We start from the raw sequence: 16474 nt of genomic DNA on the forward strand, positions 1-16474 counted from the left end.
AACCCTCTTTGAAAAGAGACACAAAAGACAACAAAGGGACACACTTCCTTCCTTTTGACCCAAGGAGCCTGGCTTCTTTATCACTCTAAAGCTTCAGGGAGAGAAAGAGAAGCCAATGGTCAGAGGAGGTTCTGGAACATTATTCCCCACAGTCACAAGCAGCACACAAAATGGCTGCCAGAAAACAAAATGGCTGCCAGAAAACAAAATGGCTGCCAGAAAACAAAATGGCTGACAAAAAACAAAATGGCCGCCGGAATGCAAAATGTGAGTCTGGGGCAGGCAGGGGCAGGGTCTTCTAGCTGCTCTGCCCCCATTGGCCAGCCTCGAGAAGAGGCGGAGCTTCAGCTTCTCTATTTAGCTCTATGCGTGGAAGAGTGAGCGAGGAGAGGAGCAGAGTGTCCTAGAGAGAAAGAGAGAGACAGACAGACAGGGAGGGTCAGCAGAGAGACAAGGCCTGGAACCACTAGGCTTCACTGCTGCACTGAGGGCTGGCTGGGCCTGGCTTGGGTCTACTGCTGCTGATGCTTTCCTTTGGCCACTGCCACTAAGGTGGGGAGGAAGGAGGCCCAGCAGTCCTTCTAGGCATGGGCCACTCTCTCTGAAGGTGGGAGAGTGGGACTCCCCAAAAGGGATTTTAATGCTTTTAATGGTGGCTCTCGTGCTGTAGTGATGATGATGATGATGATGATGATGATGATGATGATGATGATTGATGATGATATTATCAGACCTGCGGGGCAGAGGATGGAGCTGCTGCCACACCTTAATCATCATTAATGCCACCTTCCTGGGCGTTCTTGATGTGCCCCACCGTAATGGCCATGGCTCTGTCTTATGGAACTCTAGGAATGTTCTTTTGGCTTGGCATTTTAAGTGTTGTTAAGGTTTGGAAATCCTGTTTGGGGTCCCTTCCGACTTTGGGGCCCTTTCATCCTCCATTATGGCTTCCCTGAAGGCCTCAAACTGACCACTGCCAAGCACTGAGCCAGAGGCGGCCATTTTGTGTCCCGGCGGCCATTTTGTGTTCCGGAGGCCATTTTGTGTCCCGGAGGCCATTTTGTGTTCCGGAGGCCATTTTGTGTTCTGGAGGCCATTTTGTGTTCCGGAGGCCATTTTATGTTCCGGAGGCCATTTTGTCTTCTGGAGGCCATTTTGTGCTGCTTGTGACTCAGTTGAGCACAGGCCTCTCTTTCTCTCCTGAGGCTCCAGAGCCAGGAGGAGGCCAGGCTTTTGGGCCAAAAGGAAGGAAGTGTTTCCCTTTGTGTGTCTTTTGTGTCTCTTTTCAGAGAGGGTTTTCATATTACACAGCTCTTCTCCTTCTGGGGAACATGGGTTTTAAAAGGGATCAGAAATGGGGAGGATAGTTTTAATACAAGCCTTATTATCATTATTCTTCACAAACATTGGGCTTTGACTACTATCCCTGTTTTTAATTACTGTTTCAATAACTGTCCAATAATTTTAAATAACTATCCAGTAATTTAATGGCATTTTGTTTTGGATGGTAGTGTTAGGGTTAGGGTTTGGCAGATCATGAAACATGTTTTTATTGTATTGTATGGATATTTTTATTGTAAGCTGCTAAAAGGTGGCCATTCTTGTGTTGCAATTGTCTTGTGATTAACTCCCACAACAGCCTTGTAAGGTAGGCTTCGTAGGCTCCTAGGGCTGGAAGGGAGCCCCAAGGGCCAAACAGTCAGCCCCATTCTGCCCTCCAAGTCCTCCGAAGAGATGGCCATCCAGCCAGAGACTCCTCCAATGCTCTTTGAGGCAGCGTCACCCATAGATTTGCTCACAGGTCATGGAGGTCCACAGTCCCATGGGAACCAGTTCTTTCCACCCCACTTTGGGAAAGGAGACCCCCTCAGCCCCCTGGACTCACTCCTTCCACTCATTCCTAGAATGGCTGGGACTCAGAGGGGTTCCTAGGCATTGCCACATTCTGCTCTCCATGGCCATTGGCACTGACCTTTCCCCATTGCCTTTCCTCCCTCAGCCCTGTGGACCTCCTCCTCCTTCGCACTCAGAGCAACCCTTCTCTACGGTTGAGGAGACAGCCTCTGACCCAGGGAAGCTCCGGCAATAAAGGACTGCAGGAGAGGGCTGCAGGAATCAGGGTCTTTGCAGTGAAGGTAGGCCTTTATTCCTGGAGCTGAAAGAGGACCTTTGTTTAAATGTTTCAGTCCAGGATTGTGTGGAAGGGTTGCAGTTGAGAGAGTGAGCCATGCTTTGCAGGTATAAAGCCCCAAATTCAGTCTCTGGCAGCATTGTCCTCCCAGAAGGTGGAAGTTGGATTTCCAGACCCCAGACGCACAGTGCGCCAGTGAGTCCTTTGTGTGGGGACTGTGTGTGTCCGTGTTGTTTACTACAGCTTGGTGAGATATTTGTTTCACTGGGTTTATAAAATGAATTTCCATAGGTCTTCACATCCCCAAAATTAGCATAGACCAGGATGCAATCTTCCCTCATAAACCTATACAGAAGAAGCAAAAATTAGATATCTAAAACAAAGGAGTTTTGAACCAGGAAACAAGCCAGGAAGATGGCTTGCCAATAAAATAAGAAAGTTGAAACAACGAAACACGATTACGGAAATAAACAAAGATTCGACATTAACATCTGGCCAAAATAAAATTAAGAAGGTCTTCCAAAAATTCTATGCTAAATTATATAAAGGATCTCAAACATCTAGAGCCAAAATGGAGGAGTTTTTGGGAAAAGCTAACTTAAAGCCACTTTCAGACCATCAAAGAACTATATTAAATGGACCGATGACAACAGCAGAAATCATGGAAGTAATAAGAAAAAGGGAAAAAAGGGAAAACACCAGGAATGATGGCTTCATCGCCAGTTATCATAAAGTATTTGAGGATCGACTGTTAACACCACTCAAATTAACGATAAATGCCATCAAAGGAAACCATTATCCTGAAACATGGAAACAAGCTAATATAGCTTTGCGGTTAAAAGAAGATATAGATGCAACTGAGGTAAAGAGCTATAGGCTAATTTCCTTATTAAATATGGATTATCAATTATTTTCTATGATAGACTCAAAAAGGTTCTTAAAGACTGGATTCACAAGGACTAATCGGGATTTCTCCCCCACAGACAACTCAGTGATAACATACGAAACGTCTTAAATATAATTGAATATTTAGAAAGGCACAACGGAAAAAAATTTGCACTTTGTCGATTTAGAAAAGGCCTTCGATAACATAGGATGGGATATGTCATTTGCGACACTTGAAATAATCGAAATAGGAGCTTCTTATTTAAGATAGCGGCAATGTATAAAGATCAAAGAGCCAAACTGTTAACTATAAAAAGAAGAAGAAGAATTTAAGATTTCTAAAGGTACACAGCAAGCTTTCCCACTATCACCCCTTTTGTTCATTCTGATCCTTGAAGCGTGAATAATAGGATAAGATTAGAAAATAAGATCAATAGAATAAAAATTAACATACATTGAGTTTAAAATGAGAGTCTTGGCAGACAACATTTTGTATTCCCTGGAGAACCCAGAAAAGAGCATATGGGAATTCATGGATGTAATACTGGAATTGCAATATGTTTCGGGACTAAAAGTAAACAGAGACAAAACAACAACAAAAAATATGGAGGAAAGGAAGAACAAATCCTGGAAGAAATTAGTGGATTTAAAGTGGGAAAGAAAGTTAAATATCTAGGAATAAATTTCACCAATAAAAACGCAGATCAGTTTCACAATAACTATGAGACATCAAGGAAGGAAATCAGAAAAGACCTAGAAATAGGGGGGAAATTACACTTATCTCTATAAGGAAAAATATCACTGATCCAAATGAGTGTCCTTCCTGAACTACTGCTTCTGCTTCAAGCGATACCCATCATCCAGAATGAAAAACCATTGACTCTATGGCAAAAGGAATAAAAAAAGAGCCAGGATAAAAACAAAACTACTTTGTGATGACAAAAGTAGAGGAGGGCTGGGTTTACCAAACTGAAAACTTTATGATGCTGCTTGTTGTTTAGTTTGGATTAGAGAATGGTTTATGTTAGAGAATGAACAATTGTTATGTCTGGAGGGTGAACATTTAAGATTTGGGTGGAATGGATCCCGAATTTACGGCAAAGAGAAAGTTCATAAAGAAAGCACAAATCATTTCGTAAGAAAAGCTCTGTTGAAGATCTGGGGGAAAAACAAGTGTAGAATATGTCCAAAAATACCTTCATGGTGTTCGTCACATGAGGCACTTTTTGGGAGGAACAGTATCCAGAAAACTCAATGGTTAAGATACAAGGATGTACTGAAAGAATCGCAAGGAAAACTAGAGATCCAACTTAAAGAATCTGACCTAGCTTTTTCAATGGTGTCTTTATCGTCGAATGAGGAAGAGATTTAAAATAGATGTGAAATGAGAAGGAATACAAAATGAAAAGTGGGAATTGTGGAAGCCATGCTCCATGTTCATTTCATGCCTGATGAGAGTGTTGGAGAAGCATGCAGCTGTGTTTCTCTAGCCAGAAGCAAAAGGAAGGCATTCTCCTCTGAGGGCCACTGGGGAGGTCAGGAGGTTTCAGCAGATGATGCGCTCATTTCACATCTAGCGACAGGGACATAGCCAGGGTCCTCTCCAATTCCCATCCCCTGACCCCCCTCCACTCTCACAAGGCATGGAGTGTCAGGACCATGGTGAACAGGTCTGAGGAAATGACAGGCATGTGGCCACTAGGTGGAGCTGTTGTGGAAGTCATTGACAGCTCTAGTGGCAGCATTTAAACAGTGCATCATTGGAATGTTGATGCAACTGTCAACTGTCATTCTCAACTGTCACTGAGGAAGAGTCAGACAGTGTGAGCCTCAGAGTGGGTTGTTACTGGTGTGGATGGTGGATGGTGTCGATGTATATAGTGTTGTACACAGTGGAACTTCTTATATGAATAAAAGCCTGATCTGAGAGAAGATTACAGTGTCTCTGCTCATTGAGAAAGCGACAGGTGTTTCTTCAGCTCACAAGCTACTGACTACAGTCAAGGTGGAGAATCTGGCGCCATACGTTAACGTGTTCCCTCACGTGCTGCGCAACACAGCAATGTCAAAAGCGTTTTAACATGGAGTATCTGTTGTGTAGGGGAGCTGCAGTGAATCTATGCTAGGTCCAGAGGGCTTTGTTTGGTGAAGAGGGAGGAAGGGGATACCCACCTCTGCATTGGCCCAAAGGCATATGTCACCTGCGTATCTCACTAGCAGCATGCTGTTCTCTGTGTCTTGACAAATCAAGCCTAACCCTAGTCTCTTTTCTCAGGAACTTCATCTCAGTCTCCTTCTACACAGCCTTGGGCCATATTTTGCTGAAAGAGACACAGGTGCAGGGCCACCAGGACAACCTAATGGCCAACACAGAGGCCAAGCAGAGGGAGTTGGGCTCCAAGAGGAAGAGGCTGTCGAAGTACAACAACTCTTTGGTGAGTTGACATCCTGACTATTAGTTTCCTTTGTGTCACTGCTGGGGCTGTTCATGAAAGTGAGCGGAGAACATATTGTTCCAATTTGGCAGAGAAAGTCCTGGTTAATCCTCTGTCACCCCACTTTTTCAGGGGCTTTCAAAAATGTCCCGGTTTCTCTCTCCTCCTCCCACTTTGCCCCTTCTCCTCAGCTGCCTTGGGTTGCTGCAAAGTGACTTCCAAGGAGTTTGCACCCCATCAACTCAAAAATGGGGACAGGAGAGGAGATAACTTGTAAGGGTCTTCCCTTGCCAGGAGGCTGAAGCAAAAGCAAACTGCTGTGCCCTTCCTAGCTTGTGTGATCTTCCTCCTAAACAACCTTGGCCATCCTCACCACCTTCTGGTGTTGCTTTTCCACATGTGCCTTGCTTTTCCTGTCTGTGAAATGTTGGGGATATGGGAGACCATCTCTGGATCTAAATTGGGGGTGGCCCAGTGGCCTTCAAGTCCAGAATGCTCCCCAGAACTGTTTTTTAAAATGACATTTGCTTCTGAAATGTGGCAAGAAATGGCTAAATGCAGCATAATTCTTTTGTGGCTAAATGTACTCTATGTGTTGGGATAGTCAGTATCCTAATCCATCCTCAATATCCCAGCCATGGCCTAAATTATATTGTTTATTACATTGTATGTTATATTGAAAGGATTCAAGACAAACTGATCTGAAAGGCAGTAGCTTTTTGCTTGCTAACAGAATTTAAAGTTTATTTCTGAAGTGATGAAATAACATTTGGGAAGCACCATGTGCTTTCCTCCCCTTTTCTTTGTCACTCTCTGGATGAGGGCTATTTTCTATTTCAGGTGACCTTTGCCGATGTGGCAGTATATTTCTCCAAGGATGAATGGAATCTGTTGACGGCGAAACAGAAACTTTTGTACAATTCTGTAATGATGGACAATTATGAAAATGTGGCTTCTGTAGGTAAGGAACCTGAATCCATGGCTCTTTCTATAAAGACTGAGGGCACTTTCATTATTATCATGTTGCTATGGTTCCACTAGAATTATAGAGTCATAGAGTTGGAATAGACCACAAGGGCCATCAAGTTCAACCCCCTTCTGCCATGCAGGAATACACATTCAAATCACCCCCAAGAGATGGCCATCCAGCCTCTCTTTAAACACCTCCAAAGAAGAGGACTCCACCAAACTCTAAGGGAGTATATTCCACTGTCAAAGTGCTCTTACTGTCACAAAGTTCCTCCTAAGGTTTAGGTGGAACCTCTTTCCCTGTGCCTTGCATCCATTGCGGTGTCTCCTTTTCTCTGTTGCAGCAAAAGCAAGCCTGGTCCTTGCGCAACATGACACCCTTTCAAATGTTTAAACATGGAGATCATATCCACTCTTTATCTTCTTTTCTCCAGGCTAAACATAACCAGCTCTCTAAGCTGCTCCTCATAGAGCTTGATGGTTTCCAGACCCTTCACCACTTTGGTTGCACTCCTTTGGACATGCTCCAATTTGTCAACATCCTTTTCGAATTGTGGGGCCCAGAACTGGACACAGGATTATTCCAAATGAGCCTTGACCAAAGCAGAATAGAGTGGCACTATTACTTCCCTTGTTCTAGAAACTATTCTTGTATAGAGGCAGCCTAGAATCACATTGGCCTTTGTAGCTGCCTCATCACACTGTTGGCCCATGTTCAACTTGCGGTCTACTAGGAGTCCTAGATCCCTTTCAAGCCTAGATTAATTGTGATAGCAACATCCTGTAGAATATTTGAATCTGTAGTTCAGTGAGGCACTATTGCTCTCCAGGTTCTAAGGATTCTAATAACCCCATCCTATACTGCCAGTGCTAGGTTTTTATGGGAAGAAGCTATGGAGATTAATGCTTTTCTCACCCAAATGGTACTCAGCACATCCCTGAGCAAGTTTCCTACCTCTTTTGGCCCCTCTTCCATCCTTTTAAGGCTCTGGAGAGTCTTCTTAGGAGAAAGCCCTCCCTTGGGCCTGCAATGGCTCAGAGAGGGCCCAACAGTGGCAAAATGGCCTCCACTTCCCCAAAGGGATGTTTTGGGATGTTGAGGGGCAAAATATTATTTCATCTCCCCCCCCCCCCCCCGGCAATACAATGTGGGGTTGCCCCTGAGATCTCCTCCAAACCCCATCAGTAGTCCATACCTGCCTGATAGATGTTTTAAGGCTGTTTTAAGTCTGCTCTCTGGCACTTCACCCTCACCAAAATTGGAGTCCAGGTCCCAGCCCCCTTGCTCTGCCTTTGCCAATGAATTATTTGTATATTGATTATCCTGCCTTTCTCAACAAATGGGCCTAAAAGGGATGTCATACTGAGGAGGGAGCTGACTTGTTTTCAGCTGCTCCAGAGACTAGGACCCAGAGCAGTGGATGCAAGCTACAGGAAAAGAGATTCCACCTCAACATTTGAAAAAACCTCTTGAGAGTAAGGGCTGTTGACAGTGGAACACACTCCTTCCTCGGAGTGTAGTGGAGCCTCCTTCCTTGGAGGTCTTTAAACAGAGGCTGGATGGTCTGGGATGCTTCGATTGAGAGTTCCTCCATGGCAGGCGGTTGGACTGGATGGCCCTTGCGGTTTCTTCCAGCTCTATGACTCTATGATCCCTTTTATGCATCACACTCTGTGGGTTTGTGTCTGTAACAGAGAGACGGAGGGAAAGTGAAAAATAGAAAGGCAGGGAAGAGAGGCTGAAAATGAGATGCTGAAGCAGTGCAGATGGGCAAGAGGGAAGGTTGGAGAGCGGAGGGAGAAAGGGAAGGGGATCTGGCAGATGGGAGCCAGGAGGGGAAGGCTGGAGCAAAGCCAGGATCTCCTAGCTCTGTGCGGAGAGGAAGGGACCTCTGGGAAGGGCCAGGAGAGGGGCCTTGGGGATTGGGAGGCAGCCACCAACCTGACAGATTTTAAGAACCGAACCTGTGAGAACCAGCTCAGGTCCTTGTTTTCAAACATATTAAGGCGTTCCATTTAGAAATTATGAGCAATGTCTATGAAGAGAGGAAAGGGCAACACAAAAATGCCTTTTTGTCTAATGTTTCTTTTCCAACCTGAGCTTGCTTAGCTCCATGGGTGATTCCAGAGGCCCTTTGTTACCCGAAATGCTGGAGTCTGGGGAGGACACTCCCAAGTGCTATGCTTTCAGGGGAATTTCATACTTAGCTCAAAGGAGAGATTGGGGCAACAGTGGCCTCGGGACTCATCCCATTCCTGATCTCCCCCCCCCCCCCCGGTGTTAGGGGGATCCCATCTATTCTCGAGCCCTATATAAATGAATGGGGCTCCACACAGGTGCCATTAACCCTTATGGGGCACATCGCCCTTTTTCCCAGTGTGGCTTTTAGTGTATGCTGAAATCCGCATAAGACGTGCCCGCGTATGACGCAGGTGCACTGTACACGCATGCACACACATATAGGTGTTCACACAAACACACAGGAACTAGGTAACAAAGGTGGGAGTGGTGAATAGATGTTAGGCTTTGCTAATGGTAATACATAACCTAGACGGAACTTGATTCCAATTGCTGAGGGTCCACAATGGGGAGAGAAGTCAGTAACTCCCATGGCAAGTGGAGCTGGCGAGTGTAGTGAGGGGTTTAGCAATGTAAACCAACAGAGTGTCTGTCTGCAACTGGACTGCAATATTTATACTGAAATGGTTGCTAGTGGGCAGAACCCGAGTTTTCTATAAGGTTTAAATCGTTTTAGAAAGTTTCCTGGGTGGGGAAAATATGGTCCAAAATCAAATTGAATGCAATGGGTGCTTGGTGCCAATACCTCAGACATAAGGATTACCACACCGGTCCTCAGGTCCTTGTTGGCTCTGAATTCCAGTCCCGTTCACAAGCCAATGTACAGCGCAATGTGAGCATGATGCTCCCAGATGCAGCTCAACAATAACACAGCACAGTATGGAAACAAGGTTCCAGATACAGGTATTGGCAATGCACTGGCCACATTTCACACTTAAAAATAAGTCACAGACACAGTTGATTTCATCCGAGTCTTTAGAGGTTCTCTATCTTGAGTTGCAATATAATCAAAATATTTGCAAGCTCTCCTCTCTGACTTCCATCATGTTCACCATCTCTTCTATACACAACTCCAATCCAATCCTATCCACAGCAATCCACATGTGTCCTGTATTGTGTATTGGTTGTGATCCATCTCCTGGTGCCACACAGCATGAAGCGTCCTCTGCAGTTGGCTTGCATCATGCCATGTGCTCAGACTCAGGACTCTCTGGCCGTCTCACAGGATATGATGCCACTTTTCAATCAAAATATTTTACACATGTTTAAAGGAATCTTTTTTCAACAGTCTGTATGACTATCTGCTTCTACTGATTTCCTCAAGGTAGTTCCCCCACAATCTCTTCTTTGCCAGCTCCTGTGGATAAGGATATAATCGTTTCATGGATTTGGGGCATCTGCAACAGGGTCCTGCTCAGGTCACCCACCCCAACTTTATTAATTTAATATCAAATAGGGAGGTGTGAACATAGGGCTAAATCTTGGGCTAACACTTTCCTTTCTTAACTCTGATATTCAGTATTGTTTTCCTTCTTTACAGAAGAACTTGTCAGTCATGAGAGAGTCCACACATCAGAGAAGCCATACAACTGCCAGCATTGTGGGAAACATTTTGCATACAAGTCGATCCTTCTCATGCATCGGAGAGTCCACACAGGAGAGAAGCCATACAAATGCCAGCATTGTGGGAAATGTTTTTGTTTGAATTCAGTCCTAGTGAGACATCAGAGAATCCACACAGGAGAGAAGCCATACAAATGCCAGCATTGTGGGAAATGTTTTTGTTTGAAGTCAGTCCTAGTGAGACATCAGAGAATCCACACAGGAGAGAAGCCATACAAATGCCAGCATTGTGGGAAATGTTTTTCTCAGCAGTCTTACCTAGTGACACACAAAAGAATCCACACAGGAGAGAAGCCATACAAATGCCAGCATTGTGGAACATGTTTTTCTCGGAAGTCAAAGCTACTGACACACCAGAGAGTCCACACAGGAGAGAAGCCATACAAATGCCAGCATTGTGGGAAATGTTTTTATTTGAAGGGAGACTTAGTGAGACATCAGAGAATCCACACCGGAGAGAAGCCATACAAATGCCAGCATTGTGGGAAATGTTTTTCTCAGCAGTCCTACCTAGTGACACACAAAAGAATCCACACAGGAGAGAAGCCATACAAATGCCAGCATTGTGGGAAATGTTTTTCTCTGCAGTCCTACCTAGTGACACACCAGAGAGTCCACACAGGAGAGAAGCCATACAAATGCCAGCATTGTGGGAAATGTTTTTATTTGAAGGGAGACTTAGTGAGACATCAGAGAATCCACACCGGAGAGAAGCCATGCAAATGCCAGCATTGTGGGAAATGTTTTTCTCAGCAGTCTTACCTAGTGACACACAAAAGAATCCACACAGGAGAGAAGCCATACAAATGCCAGCATTGTGAGAAATGTTTTTCTTTGAAGGTAAACTTAGTGAGACACCAGCGAATCCACACAGGAGAGAAGCAATACAAATGCCAGCAGTGTGGAAAATGCTTTTCTCGGAGGTCAGGCCTATTCAGTCACCAGAGAGGCAGCACAGGAGAGAAGCCACACAAACCCAAGAAGTGAATGAACATTATTTTTGTAAAGGTGGAATACAAAAATATTTTTTCCATCCAGCGGTGCTAAAAAGCCCATATGAATTTATTTGCACAGTTTCTCTGTCCTTATGTCTGTTTATGTTTTAAAGTTATGTTTAGTAAAGTTTAGGTTTTAATTGCTAGTAGTATAGATAATTGCTTTGGGTTATAAATTTGGCGGGGGATTATGGGTCGTGGTTTAGGTTAGTTAGATGGGGGGCTGGGGTTTGTTGCGGCTGGCTAGAATAGCAATGATAGCATTCGGAATTTGTGGGATGTTGGCTGAAGAAAGTTGGGGACCTGTAGTAACAGAAAGGGATCCAGTTTCTTCGAATGTCTGGGGCAGGGAGAGATTGTGCGTGTGAGAGGGATGGCAAAGTGGGGGATAGATGGTGGGAATTGTAGGTGGGGGCTAGGTTTGGTAGAAGGTGGAGTTTTAGGTTTGGGGGTTTCAATATATTCTTTGGCTTGGGGAGGGCAGTTCTAGCTTAAAGACTGAATTTCTGACTATGTGTTTTAATAAAGTTCTTTGCTATTTCAACAGACTGGACTCTTTGATGCGCAGAAGTTGTGAATTTGCACAAAACGGACCCTTTCTTCTCTCCTCATTCCTCAGCTCCATTCCCAGCCATAAGAACAGCAAAGGCAAACACACACACGAGATACGAGCCGACTTGGATGCCAGCATAATATAATAAGAAAAGATTTGTTTCTAGCCCGCTCTATGAAGGAGAATCTGTGCTGGTTTCAACAATAAAATACATCGAGGTTACAATAAAATCCAAAAGAAATCAATCCCCCCTGATCCCAGTACTAAAACTGGATTAAACAATGAGAGTATAAATGTTGGGAGAAAATGCAGAGGTGAACTCAGAGCAATCTTGGAAGCTTGTGAGTAGATAGACAAACTGGCAGACTGGAGCTTTGCCAGGAAACACAACTGCTAGATTAAAGCACCGTAGGCTGGCTTTTCTCCAAGAGGCACTGTTTCTTTTTGGTTGCAAAACATACACGAGAGCTAGACCAACCCCATCCACCAATTACAAAACCCACACTGTACAATGATGATCTGAGCTTATATACACTTTTGCCATGTGGCAATCTAGCTCAACCCCTTCCTGTACAATTTCCTGTGTTACCTGGATTACTGTCCATCATTCCAGATGTCACCGCATATTTACACAAGTGCTATGTGCTGCTCTCTGGCACACTCCGCCACAATCTTGGACAATCCCCTGCTGTCTGGAGCCACAGCTGCAACCAATTCCTGGTTAAGAGCAGCGAGTGTCCATTAGCTTCTCTGCCACATCTGAACATTTTCAATGCTGCTCCATACCTCAACAATAAAAACAGTAAAGACATTCCAGTGACTCTGTGAATAAGATCATACTGGATCATTGTGAATCTGTGAGTACTGAGGATGGGGACAAGCTCCTTGGAAGTGTGAAGAAGACAACTTGCCCTCTCAACCCTTGCCTTTCATGGCTGGTCATCCAAGGAGGAGATGCTTTGAGGACTCACCTGAGATATATCATAGATGCATCTCTTAGGGAGGGCTATTTTCCATCTTGATTAAAAGAAGCAGTGATACGGCTGCTTCTGAAAAAGCCCTCCCCAGATCCCTTGGACATGAAGAATTACAGAGCGGTCTCCTGTCTTCCATTTCTCTTCAACTCCAAACAGTCTTGGATGAAACAGATTACCTAGATCCATTTCAACCTGGCTTCAGGATGGGATACAGAGTCAAGATTGCTATGGTTACCTTAGATGATCTCCGCTTGAGTATCGACAGGGGAAGTGTGACCCTGTTGATGCTTTTGGGCCTCTCAGTGGCTTTTGATACTATTGACCATGGCATCCTTCTGGAACTCCTGAGGGAATTGGGGATCGGGGGCACTGCATTGCAATGCTTCCGGTCCTATTTCTCCAGCAGATTCCAGATGGAGATGCTTGGGGACAGTTGCTCCTCTATGAGGGATCTTAAATGCAGCGTTCTCCAGGGTGCCATCCTATCCCCAATACTAGTCAACATCTACATCAAACCGCCAAGAGAGTTCATCCGGAGGCATGGGGCGGGTGCTTTCTGTATGCTCATGACATCCAGAGGTATCTTAGTGTCAACTAAAGAAGGCATCTCCCTCTGAATGAATGTCTTGAAGCAGTAATGGGCTGGATGAGGAACAACAGATTGAAACTGAATTCAGATTAAACGGAGGTGTGTATTGTTGGAGGTCCTATTCTCGGTATGGAGGTCTGTTAACCGGTCCTGGATGGAGTCACACTTCCCCTAAAGGACTGTGTTTGCAGTTTAGGGGTGCTCTTGAATCGGTTGCTCCAGATGTCAGCTCAGATAGATAGGATGGCCAAGAGTGCCTGTTATCAGCTTTGGTTGATACGCCAACTGCGTCCCTTCTTGGAACCTGAAGACCTAAACACTATGGTGCATGCGCTGGTAACCTCACGTCTTGACTTCTGTAATGTGCTCTACATAGGGCTACCCTTGTATTAAGTCCGGAAAGTTCAACTAATCCAAAATATGGCAGCCAGATTGGTCACTGGAAGATCTAGATGTGACCATATAACACCTATACTAAACCATGCCCTATGAGGAACTACCCAGGGAGCTGGGTATGTTTAATCTTTAGAAGGGAAGGTTAAGAGGTGATATGATAGCCCTGTTTAACTATTTGAAGGGGTGTCACATTGAGGAGGGAGCAAGCTTGTTTTCTGCTGCTCCAGAAAACAGGACTTGGAGCAGTGGATGGAAGCTCTAGGAATAGAGATTCCACCTCAACATTAGGAGGAACTTCCTGACAGTAAGGGCTGTTCGACAGTGGAACAAACTCCCTCGGAGGGTGATAGAGTCTCCTTCCTTAGAAGTCTTCAAGGAGCATCAGCCTTAGGTCACAATGGGCCATTCTCAATCCAGGTAAAGAGCACCTTAACTGATAATAGTCCCATTTCAATCTTTAAGGCAAGGAACTTTAGGCTGAGATCACAATGAGCCAGTCTCAGTTATTCAGGTAAGATGCATGAGCCAGAAGTCACAATGGGCCAGTCGCAATCCTTCAGGTAAGGAGAATCAGACTGAGGTCACAATGGGCCAGTCTCAAAATGGCCGCTGGACCACAAAATGGCTGCCAGAACACAAAATGGCTGCCCCAGCCTCAGCTCTTTGCAGTTGGCAGTTTGAGGCCTTCAAGAAACCCATAATAGAGGATGTAACATCCCTAAAGTCAGAAGCGACCCCAAACAGGATTTCCCAGCCTTAAGAATACCCAAAAGTTTTCCTGATGCTCTAATATAGAGACTCCCTGAGATAGTCAGTATTCGCAAGCAAAGGAGGGCCAAGAGAGCCCTGGAGAGCCTTGCCTTGGGGTGGCTCTGGATCTCTGGCGCCGCAAGAAACTACAAATCCCAGGATTCCACAGGAAGGAGCCAGGAGAGTTAACACAGTTTCGAACTGGAATATTTCTGCAGTGCAGATACAGCCTGACCTGGTTGTAAAAGGGTCGAAGCACCCAAGTCTGGTTTTTACCCTCTTAATCATGGTTTTACTTTCAAAAAATAAGCTCTTTTCGCCTAATTCACCACCTCTCCTACCCACCAGGTAGGTCCGTCAACGATGCCATCCCGCCCGAGCTGTGCTCGGTCGCTATGCATCATTCGATCATGCAGTTAGGCTCATCAGATCATGTGGCCGGGGAGCTCTTATGGCTAAGTGTGACATCCAGTCAGCCTTCCGGCTACTCCCTGTCCACCCAGATGATCACTGCCTGCTTGGGTTCCGATTCGAAAACCAATGGTATTTCGATAAGGCGATGCCCATGGGCAGTTCCATCAGCTGTGCGGCATTCGAGACCTTCAGCTCCTTTCTCGAGTGGGAGGTCAAGAGACCGGCCACCTCCCCTTTGGTCACCCACTACTTGGATGACTTCCTTTTCGCAGGCAGGGCGGGTGACACCGGCTGTGCCAAGCTTCTCGCCACCTTCCAGGCCCTCACTGATGAGCTAGGGGTCCCTTTGGCATCAGAAAAGACTGAAGGCCCCACCACTTCCCTCTCCTTCCTGGGCATACAGCTAGATTCATTGGCCGGTGTTTCCCGATTGCCCGAGGACAAGCTCCTCAAGCTCCATACACTAATCAAGGCCACCCTGTCGGCCCCTAAGGCGACCCTCAAAGAGATTCAGACCATCCTCGGTCACCTCAATTTCGCCTGTAGGGTGGTCTCACCTGGTAGGGCTTTCTGTGACAGGCTTGCCAGGGCCACGGCAGGTGTTCGGGCCCCTCACCACCACATCCGCCTTTCCAAGGGTATCAAACAAGACCTCCTCATGTGGGATAGATTTCTTGATCTCTTTAACGGGATTTCCCTTTGGCAGCGCCCATGGGCCCTGGGTCCAGGCCTCCAAATCCATTCCGATGCAGCAGGCAGCCAGGGTTTCGGGGTATATTTCGAAGGCCACTGGTGCACCCAGCGCTGGCCAGATCACTGGTTGACCACTGACATCCTGAGGGACCTTACCTTCCTTGAATTCTTTCCCATCTTAGTGGCAGTTCGTTTATGGGGCAGCGAGTTAGCCAATAAAGAGGTTACCTTCTGGTGTGACAACCAGGCGGTTGTCAGGGTCATCAACACCCAAACCTGCAAGTCTGAAAGGGTCATGCTCCTGTTACGCCCTTTTGTGCTCCTTTGTCTCAACAAGAACATCACTTTCAAAGCCCGATTTGTGCCTGGTCTCGATAATAATTTGGCAGATGCCTTGTCTCGTTTTCAGGAGGCCAGGTTCCGGCGTTTGGCACCGGGAGCAGACCCCTCTCCCACTCCCTTCCCACAGGAACTATGGAACATTGGAAGTTTGTTGTGACTCAGGGCGTCCTGGCTTCGGTGGCCCCTGCCACCCTCCGAGCCTACGACGGAGCCATCTCCAAGCTACATGCCTTTTTCGGGGCTTCAGGCCTCAGCCCCCACTGGCCTATCCAGACTGAGACAGTCTTACAGTTTCTGGTGTGGCCCCGGGAGACAGGGATCGCTCCTCGCACCATGGCAGTCCACCTGGCGGGGATCTCCTTCTTTTCTAAGGCGAGCGGCGTCCAAGACCCCTGCTCGTCGTTCCTGGTGCTCAGGGCCCTTGAAGGGTGGCGGAGAATGGCCCCCCGGAGGTCTGATGGCAGGAGGCCCATCTGCTTCGAGATCCTCTGCTCCATTTCCACTCACCTGAAACATGTCTGCCACTCAAAAGCCGAAGCCAGCCTTTTCCAGACGACATTTGTCACGGCTTTCTTTGGGGCTTTCAGGGTCAGCGAGCTAGTTTCCTCGGCCAAGGTGGGCGGGTCTAATAGATGCTTACAG

At 46.2% G+C, this 16474-nt stretch overlaps 1 protein-coding gene across 1 annotated transcript; it reads left to right on the top strand.

Moving 5' to 3' along the window:
* The first annotated feature begins 2259 nt into the window (after positions 1 to 2259).
* Positions 2260 to 12837, top strand: LOC149301321 (uncharacterized). Its single transcript, XM_089484126.1, has 5 exons — positions 2260 to 2326; positions 5292 to 5451; positions 6292 to 6412; positions 10041 to 11106; positions 11666 to 12837. The coding sequence occupies exons 2-5, from the start codon at positions 5377 to 5379 to the stop codon at positions 11814 to 11816; spliced, it is 1413 nt and encodes a 470-aa protein (XP_089340252.1). The 5' UTR covers positions 2260 to 2326; positions 5292 to 5376; the 3' UTR covers positions 11817 to 12837.
* The last annotated feature ends 3637 nt before the right edge of the window (positions 12838 to 16474 follow it).

This window comes from Sceloporus occidentalis, unplaced genomic scaffold (genome assembly GCF_023333645.1).
Source record: "Sceloporus occidentalis isolate IW3139 unplaced genomic scaffold, rSceOcc1.0.p SCAF_21, whole genome shotgun sequence".
NCBI classification, from domain to species: domain Eukaryota; kingdom Metazoa; phylum Chordata; class Lepidosauria; order Squamata; family Phrynosomatidae; genus Sceloporus; species Sceloporus occidentalis.